Source organism: Sinocyclocheilus rhinocerous, unplaced genomic scaffold (genome assembly GCF_001515625.1).
Source record: "Sinocyclocheilus rhinocerous isolate Xijiao unplaced genomic scaffold, SAMN03320098_v1.1 scaffold1079, whole genome shotgun sequence".
Classification (NCBI taxonomy): domain Eukaryota; kingdom Metazoa; phylum Chordata; class Actinopteri; order Cypriniformes; family Cyprinidae; genus Sinocyclocheilus; species Sinocyclocheilus rhinocerous.
The window spans coordinates 14,189-24,917 of record NW_015650124.1 but is presented as its reverse complement, the minus strand read 5'-3'; the positions used below and the strand labels follow the sequence as shown (position 1 = coordinate 24,917).

At 37.5% G+C, this 10,729-nt stretch overlaps 1 protein-coding gene across 1 annotated transcript in view; it reads left to right on the top strand.

Annotated features, from left to right (window-relative positions):
- Positions 1-6,344, top strand: part of LOC107711537 (double-strand-break repair protein rad21 homolog) — a 20,697-nt gene extending 14,353 nt beyond the window's left edge. The window contains exons 6-14 of the mRNA XM_016516523.1: positions 1,608-1,805; positions 1,884-2,006; positions 2,813-2,944; positions 3,120-3,343; positions 3,424-3,577; positions 4,571-4,716; positions 4,793-4,975; positions 5,512-5,592; positions 5,667-6,344. Of these exons, the coding sequence (XP_016372009.1) occupies positions 1,608-1,805; positions 1,884-2,006; positions 2,813-2,944; positions 3,120-3,343; positions 3,424-3,577; positions 4,571-4,716; positions 4,793-4,975; positions 5,512-5,592; positions 5,667-5,858 (1,433 nt within the window). The 3' untranslated portion in view covers positions 5,859-6,344. The remainder of the gene's footprint in view (positions 1-1,607; positions 1,806-1,883; positions 2,007-2,812; positions 2,945-3,119; positions 3,344-3,423; positions 3,578-4,570; positions 4,717-4,792; positions 4,976-5,511; positions 5,593-5,666) is intronic.
- Positions 6,345-10,729: the final 4,385 nt, after the last annotated feature.

Below are 10,729 nucleotides of genomic sequence, written 5' to 3'. Positions count from 1 at the left end.
TACGTGCCCTTGGAACTGGAATCATGGCGGAATTTCATGTGAAGTCCACTTCGCAGGGCACTTACGGTCGAATAAGACAACGCTTGAATGCTGCTGCCTGAACAAGAGACCTCCTTACTGAAGTGAAAGTGTCGACTGGTGTCACTATCTCGCGAACGCGCCGGTGGATCTCCACTAAATTCGGGGGATCCCTTCAGCTCGAGCAGCCCTCTCGATCGCCACCCTCCGTGCATCGGTAGCCCCCCGGGATCGCTTGATCGTTCGGCGCCGGACCGCGAATTTAACCACCCGTAACTCCCGAACCCCGGGGGCTATTGACGCGGGGGTGGTCTCATTCGAAAGCGGGCCTCTAGAGGTACACTCGGTTCGCGTTCGCGAGGGTTCCTCGAGCTGAAGGGATCCCCCGAATTTGGTACGGATTCGCCGCGCCGTTACGGAGATATGGCCGTTTAAAGTTTCAATGGTTTTCCATAGACTTAAGCTTTAAAGCGTTTCATCCAGGTCGCCAGTAGCAAACAATGGAGTGCGCTCTGCTGGACAAACTAAGTAATTACACCATTTCAAGCATTTTATCTGCGTTATGTTCTGTAAAAAAAAAATTTCATATCAGCCGATAATATCGGCAAAACGATATATCGGTCGGGCTTCGCCAGTAGCAAACAATGGAGTGCGCTCTGCTGGACAAACTAAGTAATTACACCATTTCAAGCATTTTATCTGCGTTATGTTCTGTAAAAAAAAAATTTCATATCGGCGGATAATATCGGCAAAACGATATATCGGTCGGGCTCTACTTCTTTATGCACCAAGAGCTTGTAACACTTCAAAAAGAAAGGAAAAATTTAAATCGCATCATATTACCCCTTTAAATTCAACGAATATTCAAAAAAAAAATTTTTTTGACAGCCCTAAATTAATGTATTTGAAAGTAGACATTTCACTCTCTATATAAGTTATTTTATGTCTGTAAGGCAAGCATACACGGAGTTTCGCGCTCAAGTTCATAGAGACCGAGATGGCAGAAAGCGCATCTTGTTTACTTTCATTATTTTACAAAAGCACAATGTTTTGTTGTTATTGTGAGTGCACACAAATAAACGTAGAGTCTTTACAGATTCAATAGATGTATGACTCTTATTTGTATGACCAAAAATGACGGTGTATTTTTAGAGCAAGCGACCGCACCGTCGCCTCCATCTGTCCTGCAGTGAGCGCGCTACTGTTCAGCTTCCACACTCCACACAAACACTTCAACATTTATCTAGGTTAACATTAGATTGAGCGGCCATGTAAAGTTACTAATACTTACATATTTCAGATGATAAGCCATATTAGAGGTCGATGAATGATAGTCGAGTGTTTGGATGTCCTGGCCGATGTACTGTATTACCACATAGACCAGCCGTTAACGATCTGTCCGTCACGGACTTCGCCAGTGTGGATTTTTATTTATTTATTTATTTTTTCCCCCTTCCACAAAGCGACTAATAAAATTTTGGTCGACCAAGCCTCTTTGGTTGACTAATGGTTAGTTGACTATTAGGGGGCAGCCCTAGGCTCATGTGATCCATGTATGTATCCACTTTATGCTGGTAATGTCATATCAGGTGACTTTGGCATGGATGATCGTGAGATGATGAGGGAGGAGAATGCTTTTGAGGTGGACATCATCCATGGATCCTCTGCCTCCACCCTGCTTCTGGAAGCTGAGCCTGGTCCCGCTCACCTCCCTGACAAATCGACCAACCTTGACTATGACGACTTCGGGGATAACAACCTGGAAAACACTGATGGTGGAATTCTGAGTAAGTTCCAATTTGATTTGACCTGTATATTGTTCATATGATGATGTGATACTAAACCTGGTGTCTGCTCAATTTTAGTGGATAAGATTCTGAGCAATGAGGATGGTGGTGGTATATTTGATGATCCTCCAGCTATCACTGACAGTGTAATGATGCCTCAAGACCATGGCGATGATGACGATGACTTTGATGCTTTTTCTCGTAAGTAAATCCTACAAAATTTCTTAGCTGTTACTTGTCTCTATGAAATAACTAGAAATGTAGAATATAAAGTAAACACTTTTTTTACCACTGAAAATTTTCCTTCCATGTCAAGTTTTTACAGCAATGTATAAACTAAAAGAATTTTTGTATTCATGTGATTTCCTACATAAACTCACATTAAGAAAACATTTGATATTGACTTGCGTGAAGTGATTTAACCAAATAAAACGTTACTTCATAACATATTTCTTGACATCTTCAATACATGACATAATCCTAAAATTTCAAACACATTTTTTTTAGGTAGTAAACTATTTGGTTTAACTTAGTATAGGGTTAGTGTTTGTTTTAGGGTTAGTTGCTTGTAATTATGCATTATGCACTGTTATTACTATAGTAAGTACATATAACATGTATAACAAGAATATTGTAAAATAGTGTTACCAAGTATTTTTCTTACTAACAAATCATTTCTTGGTGTTTTACTATTGGATAACTTGAACAAACCTTGCTATGTCAAGAATGTTTTTTTTTCTTCTGTTTTCTATTTAAAAACCCTGATGCACAATCATGAGGGTATAAAGTAGGGATGCACCGATACCACTTTTTTCAGTACTCGCCCGATACCGATACCAGTATCGGTATCGGTGCATCCCTAGTATAAAGTAAGCGGTCTTTTCTGTAATAATGTTTTCTGATGAATTTGAGCAAGAAATAAGTCTATATGAATTGCATTTTATGCATTTTTAAACAAATATGAACAGAAATTATTAGTGTAAACTAACATGTCTGCATTATTTCAGCTGCTGCCGGTCTTGACAGTCCAGGCTCTGGACCAGTGGAGCCTCTTCCCAACACCACAGACCAGACAGAACAGACCACTCTGGTGCCCAATGAGGACGAAGCTTTCGCTCTTGAGCCCATCGACATTACTGGTAAAACTGTAAACAATAAATGAATGAATGAAAATGAAATGAATAAATGAACAATAAATTTACATTGAATTGATCGATCAGATGCATCTCAGCCTCGTAGCTTGTTTCAGTGATCTATATTAAGAATATTATGTCTTAAATATAGATTACTAAAGCACTTGTGGTGTGTCCTCAGTGAAAGAAACCAAGGCTAAGAGAAAGAGGAAGCTCATTGTCGACAGTCTGAAGGAGTTGGACAGTAAGACCATCCGCGCTCAGTTGAGCGACTACTCCGATATCGTCACCACGCTGGATTTGGCTCCTCCTACTAAGAAGCTGATGATGTGGAAGGAGACTGGAGGCGTGGAGAAGCTGTTCTCATTGCCTGCTCAGCCTCTCTGGAACGGCCGACTGCTGAAGGTGATGGTTGATCTTACGTCACTGTAACATCACTATGTTAAAGCTCAGAGCTGAAATAACGGGAAATGTGTATGTTGTAGATGTTTACTCGCTGCTTGACTCCACTGGTGCCTGATGAGCTGAGGAAGAGGAGGAAGGGAGGAGAGGCCGACAGCCTGGAGGACTTCCTGAAGGAACTGGAGAACCCAGAAGTGCCCAGAGAGGAGGCGCTGGGTCACAGGAGTGAAGTTATTGGTAAGCGCTTGACTTGCTGTTGAGTGGCAGAGCACTACAGAAGCATGACTACTGCAGCTTAACACACAGGTTTTTAAACTGGTGTCCACAGGGACCACAAGTGAGTGATAGGGGATCTCCGGAAAAGTTAGAGAAAAACTGTAAAAATGTGAAAACAAATAAAGAAAACAAGTAAAACTGAATTAAAAAATATTCAAATAAAAAATACAAATGTATTTGAATAAATAGATCTAATAGTACAGTACTATAGTCATTAGAAAACATATAGTACAATAGAAAATTATTTCCAAGGTGTGGAAGTGTTTTCAAAATGTACAAATGTAAAATAAAGATGAAAAAAGTATTAAACAAAATAATAACAATGAATTGAAATATGTAAATAAAAAATATTCCAAATACATCTAAGAGTACAGTACTATAGGGAGTAGAAAACACATAATAATGGATCAGAATATTTTTCCAAATAAAATTTATTTTCTACAATATAAATTGGGTCTTTATTGGTTGTTTTAGTATTTTATATATATATATATATATATATATATATGTATATATATATATATATATATATATTAGATTTTATTATAATTCTTTTTTTTTTTTCTTTTTTTTTAAGTTTTAGTGATGGTTGCGTGTTTGTCATTTTTATTATCCATATAGTATTTATTAATGTTTTAGTATTTAACTTAAGCGAAACAAAAATGGTAACTAGCTAAATTATTATTATTTTTTATCATCTACAGTTAATTTTAAATTTTATTTCAAGTAACGAAAACTAGGGTTTTTTTCATGGTTATAGTTAATGAGAATAACCCCAGTCTTTATGCATTTAAAAATATAGTTGCCCTTTAAGTTTTAGAATGGGGATCTCTTAAATGGGGAAGATCATATTTTGGGGTCCATGGCTAAAAGATTGAAACCCCCTGGTTTAACACAGTTGTGTCACAGTCATTTGAAAGCCTCAAGTGAAAGTCTCCTACTTGTGCCCTACAGATCAGACCATCATGGAGGAGCCCAGTATGCTGCAGGCTTCCTCTATGGAGGGCAGCAGAACCACTCTGGACGAATCCATGATGCCGCCTCCATCTCGCCAGCGTGGAGTCAAGCGCAAGTCGCTTGAGAAGGATGCAGCTTTGCCTGTAAGTCAACCAGATAATCATGCTGCCTTGTAAAGGTTTTAGAACAAAGCCTAACGGTGCACAATTGCCATTCCAGCAAATGGGAGTGTTGGATCAGACGCTTCAACCTGTAGATCAGTCAGTCCTTTCCCAACAGCTCGACATGCCCCAGGTGGATCTTCCTCCTGAGGACAGCACCAACCTCTCAATTCTGATACCGGAGCTGGACCTGTTAGATGACAAGAACAAGGAGAAAGACAAGGATGACAGCGATGAAGAGGTGAGATGTTTGTTGTTTACAGGTGGAAGAAAATCTCTCATTTTGACTTTGCCATTACTGTGGAAGCCCATTCCCACCTCTGAAAAAAATTGACTTTTTTCCTCACAATTCTAAGAAAAAAAAAGTCAGGATTGTGAGAGAAAAAGTGCCAATTGCCTTTTTTTTGTGGTGGAAAAAAGAAAGTTTTCAGAGATTGTCCGAATTCTGAGCGAGTATTAACTCAATTGCAAAGAAATATTTGCTACATAAATACAAAACTATGAACTCGCAATTTGATTTTTTTTTTCTCAGAATTGCGAGTTTATATCTTGCAATTCTGGCTTTATATTTCACAATTCCGACGGGGAAAAAAGTCACAATTTCAAATTGCAATTCTGAGGGGGGGAAAATGCTAGAAAAAGTAGTCAGAATTTTGAGTTTATCTTTATTTAGAATTGTGAGAAAAAGTCACAATTATTTAACTTTTTTTTTAATCCCATTGCGGAAACAAACTTCCATATGTTACTGATAATTGTTCACTGTGTTTTAATGAACAGGGAGGGGAGGGTCAAGGAGACCAGGACCAAGAGGAGCGACGGTGGAACAAGAGAACTCAGCAGATGCTTCACGGTCTTCAGGTTTGTATTTGACCAAATGTTCACAAAAAAGATGTTCGAAACAGGTTTCCTCATATTCTTCTGTGTTTTGACAGCGCGTGGTGGCTAAAACCGGAGCCCAGTCCATCAGTCTGCTCGAGCTGTGCCGAAACAACAACAAGAAACAGGCTGCGGCCAAGTTTTACAGCTTCCTGGTGCTGAAGAAGCAGCAGGCCATCGAGCTGACGCAAACCGAGCCGTACAGCGACATCATCGCCACGCCAGGACCACGGTTCCATATTGTATAGATGCATACTCTCTATTTTTTTTGTTTTTAGTAGTTGTATTTAACAGTTTTGTTTTGCTACTGTTGCTTTTTGTACCAGTTTTTGTCCTTTGGGGCCAATTTGAAAGGTTTTGAGTCAAATCCAATAGATCATGAAGACATTGTACCTACATAGGTGTTATTTGTTAGTACATGTTGGACCTCCATATTGTCAAAACCATTGGGATTTTTCAGTTTCTCTACTTGTTCTGTTTTTATTTTCCTTCATAAGCTTAACCCCAGTAAGTTTTACATTTGTAGTAGAGTTAGTTATGTGTACATTTTAACTTTTTAATAATGTCACAATTGAGAGACAAAGGTTTATTTTTGGAGACCCAAGTGGATTTAATGACAATAGTTCAGTGTTTTGTATCTCTCTTTTAATGGCAATTATGATTATTAAAGGTTTGTTAAACTCCTACATACAATTGGAATTTTTATGCACTTGTGATTAAATTTTGCTATTGATTGGAAAAAATGTTTCCTGCGTTCCTCTCATTTTACATCGCTCTTCAGTATTTTTACTGAATGGGATCTATAGTATGCTTAGCACCAATACAAATTCCATCCTAGGTCAGAGATTGGGAACCTTTTTTGACCAAACAGCAGTTTTTTTTTTCCCTGTTTTTGGTTAATGCATTTTTCTAAAAGTTCCACAGCAGAAAATTACTAACTAAACTTTATTTTTTAATAACATTTCAACAATAGAACATTTATTAGGTCTCGGTATTTACATGTGTAAATATTAAAGTTGAAACTAAAATAATATTTTAATATTAAGTTGAAACAACATTTAAATTAGAATATCGTGAAAAGATCTTTTTTGTAACTTATTCCAAAAAGTGAAACTTTCATATATTCTAGGTTCTTTACATGTAAAGTAAAACATTTCAAAAGTTTTTTTGTTTTAATTTTGATGATTAGAGCTTACAGCTCATGAAAGTCAAAAATACAGTATTTCAAAATGTTAGAATATTTCCTAAGATTAATCAATAAAAGGATTTGCATAACCGAAAAGTTTCAAACTGTTTAAAGTATGTTCATTTATGCACTCAGTACTTTGTCGGGGCTTCTTTTAGCACAAACTCCAGCGTCAGTGAGGTGTGGAATGGAAGCGATCAGCTTGTGGCACTGCTGAGGCACTATCGAGCCTTCAGCTCGTCTGGATTGTTGGATAGACTTCTCATCTTTCTCTTGAAAATATCCCATAGATTTCATATGGGGTTCAGGTCAGGCATGTTGGCTGGCCAATCAAGCACAGTAATATCATGGTCCGCAAACCACTTGAAGTGGTTTTGGCACTGTGGGCAGGTGCTAAAGTCCCGCTGGAAAAGGAAATCAGCATCTACCTTGATTTCCAAATGAAATACAAAATTTACTTTTATCTGAAAAGAGGACTTTGGACCACTGAGCAGCAGACCAGTTCTTTTCCTCAGCCCAGGTAAGATGCTTCTGCTTTACTTTACAAATTACAGACATGGCCGATTCGCACGGGATTAAGATCACAGACAACCTCCGCAATTATTACAAATGACTGGAGGTCACCAGGTAATACTAATCCAGTGCGAATAGGGCTTCAGTGATCGTTTTCTGGACCACTGCCAAGTCAGCAGTCTTCCCCATTATTGTGGTTTCAAAGAACAAGAGATACCCGGAATTTATACTGTAGGGATGGTCATTTAATGACGCTCAAATGTAAATATTCTAATATTTTGAGATAGGCCTACTGGATTTGTAACTTTCATAAGCTGTAAACTCTAATCATCAAAATGATTAGAACAAAACAAAAAAACACTTTTGAAATGTTTTACTTTACATGTAATGAATCTAGAATATATGAAAGTTTCACTTTTTGAAATAAGTTACAAAAAATGAACTTTTTCATGATATTCTAATTTTTTGAGATGCACCTGTGTGTGTGTATATAATCGGGAAAAAAGTTTAAGTAGGCCTATACTTTGCACTACACTAACGTTTATAATTACCAGTGCACCTTTCAGTTTTCAAATACATTCTCCTATCCACTTTAATTTGCTGGTTATAATTGATCCACCTGCAGCCTGACTTCCTGAGGAGTGTGCACACTGTGGTACTATCAATACTGTATCCCACAATGCAATTCTCTTCTCAATTTTAATTTATTTGGACATTTCATACACAAAAAGGTTTATGAAGTCATATAAGGCTTGACAACAATATAACATACTACTCTTTCAATCGTTTATTGTTGCGTAATGTACATTGATTTACATGCTAATGGAAAGCAGCAGGCAGTATACAGTACGTACTGCTCAGAACGCAGTACAGGAGCCTAGTACTAGTACTACTACGTTTTAAAATACAACCATTGCGCTGTTTGTGGCCAATTAGATTCTAGTGTGAGCTGCTACATTATTATGTGATTAATATCACAATGCAGTATTTTTGCTTTTAATTTTAGGACGAAATCGTGAGAATCAGTCATTACATTTTCTAAATAGCGACTCTTATTTTGCCCAGGTAAACGTCTTCTCGTAAAGTCTTCATACAGGAAGTGGTCGGATCGTTCCGGAAAAACCTCCTCACACGTGCTTTGGCCTTTTCCTTCTTCGTCTGACAATGGCCAGCCGCAAAGAATCAGCAGCTTCAGGTTCCAATCCACTGGATACCCCGGTGAAACAGATCCAGATCGATGGGCTGGTGAGTGAACTTTGCTGTGGAGTGATTCTGTTGAAGCGTGAAGCGGCTGTTTGTCAGAGACTCGTGTGTTGTGTTCAGCTGTAGGTTGGTAGGGGGAGCTCAGTCTTCACCGTTAGCTGTATCAGGAAGCGCATGCCGTTGAAATACTGGATTTTGAGGTACTAGTTTTGTGGACATGTACCATGGTAATACCAGGACTTTGAACATGTTACTCCCCGAAAGTGTAAAGTGGTGGTACAACCATCCACTGTAAGGTGACCAGATTTCTGAAATGATAACTAGGGATGCACCGAAATGAAAATTCTTGGCCGAAGCCGAACAAAATGAAACACTGGGCCGAAGGCCGAATACCGAACACGGTTTTTAACGTTTTTTCCCCCATTTTGCCAATTTTTTCACCGTTGCATAAGTTAAATAGCGAAAATGTGCTTTTTACTGTTTTGTCTTGCTTTTCCACATGCAATTCCTGCGTGTCTTAGAAAACATAACATTCTGCAGTTTATTTAATTGTTTAAGGGCATTTCGCGATTTTAATCATCATACAGTAACCAGCAACAACCACCCTTCCTCTTCTCATCGAAGACATGCGCTGCAGTACTAAACAGTCTCTCGCTGTCGGTGCTTGTAATGATTTTTGCGTCTTTCTCGGAAAAGCTGTTTCCACACTGCCGTCATGTTTGCTGCATTAGCGCGCGCCTCTATTTGATTGTGTCACGTCATTGTTCGGTACAGTTTATTCGGTCTTTTCGCTAATTTCGGTTGCCGAACATTCGGTGCATCCCTAATGATAACCGGGGACATTTCCTAGTTCAGTGATCAAAATATCACTGAAATCTCACTTGTGATTAGGCCTATATACAAAATAAAAAAACGGGGACAATATATTTGTGTATATTTTTTAATTGTTTTGGTTTCCATATATTAATATCATAATTAGTAATTACAATGATGTTTAAGGATCAAACTTACCCTAGTATATTAATAGGACAACAATTCTCCAAAAATGACACTATGAAAAGTAAACAGATCAAAACAGGATTATAACAAAATTATGACTTTACAAAAACATTAAAAATAAAACAATAAAAAATGAGAACATATAAATAAAACTGTATTTAACAAATATTTGTAACATTTTATGACTGTATTTAACATTTACACAAACTGAGTAATTACAACTTTTTAAATGATTTTTTCCAAGTAATGTTTATGCTTTTGGAAATGGATCTTTCCTACCCCTAATCAGGCTTATTATTTAGCATTTTAAGCTAATTTTGACCGCAAAGTATGTGCTTTGTGCAAGTGTAATTGTTTAGTTTATTTTTTATTTTTTTATTATTATTATTCATATCGGGAGTTGACGGCGGAAGTTAAATGAAGATGAATGTTTAATACTGTGTGTAAAAAAAATAGTATTTGACTTCCTTGAAACGGTGTGTCTCTATTGATAATTGACGATAATAGCGCTCTCGCTCTGCTCTAGTCCAAGACAAGTTCTTCATGTCCAAACTAAGTAGCGGCGCGCAACTAGTAATCAGTATATAGCTCACAGCGCCCTCTGCTGGTAAAAGTAATCGTTGTTTTGAACGTGCTGTAAAACAGGACGTTTCCGGGGACAGGACACCGAAAACCGGGACTGTCCCCGGAAAACGGGGACGTCTGGTCACCCTAATCTACTGCCATCACTGTACCATGGTATTTTGAGTGATACTATGGTACTGAAGTTACTGTGGTATCCGTTCTTAACTGAAGGTAGTGTTTATTTTTTTGTCAATATACCGTTATACCACCATGGTGTTCTTGGAAGTATTTTAAAATGCGCGAAATGTCATTATCATGGTATATTTCCAAGTACCATACTATTACTTTTCTACCATTCTTCACGGTAACGTTACTCAAAAGAAAAACATGGCAGTACAGTGGTGCATTTTTAGGTATTTTTTTAAAAATGTGATGACATTATGTACTACCACTGCTCTCTTTTCAAAAGTTTAGGGTCTGTAAGATATATATATATATATATTAGTCTCTTATAGCCTACTTTTTAAGGCTGCATTTAATTAATCTAAAATACAATAAAAATAGTAATATTGTGGGATGTTTTCTATTTGAATGTTTTAAAATGTAATTTATTTCAGTGATTAAAAGCTTATTATTATCAATGTTGAAAACAGT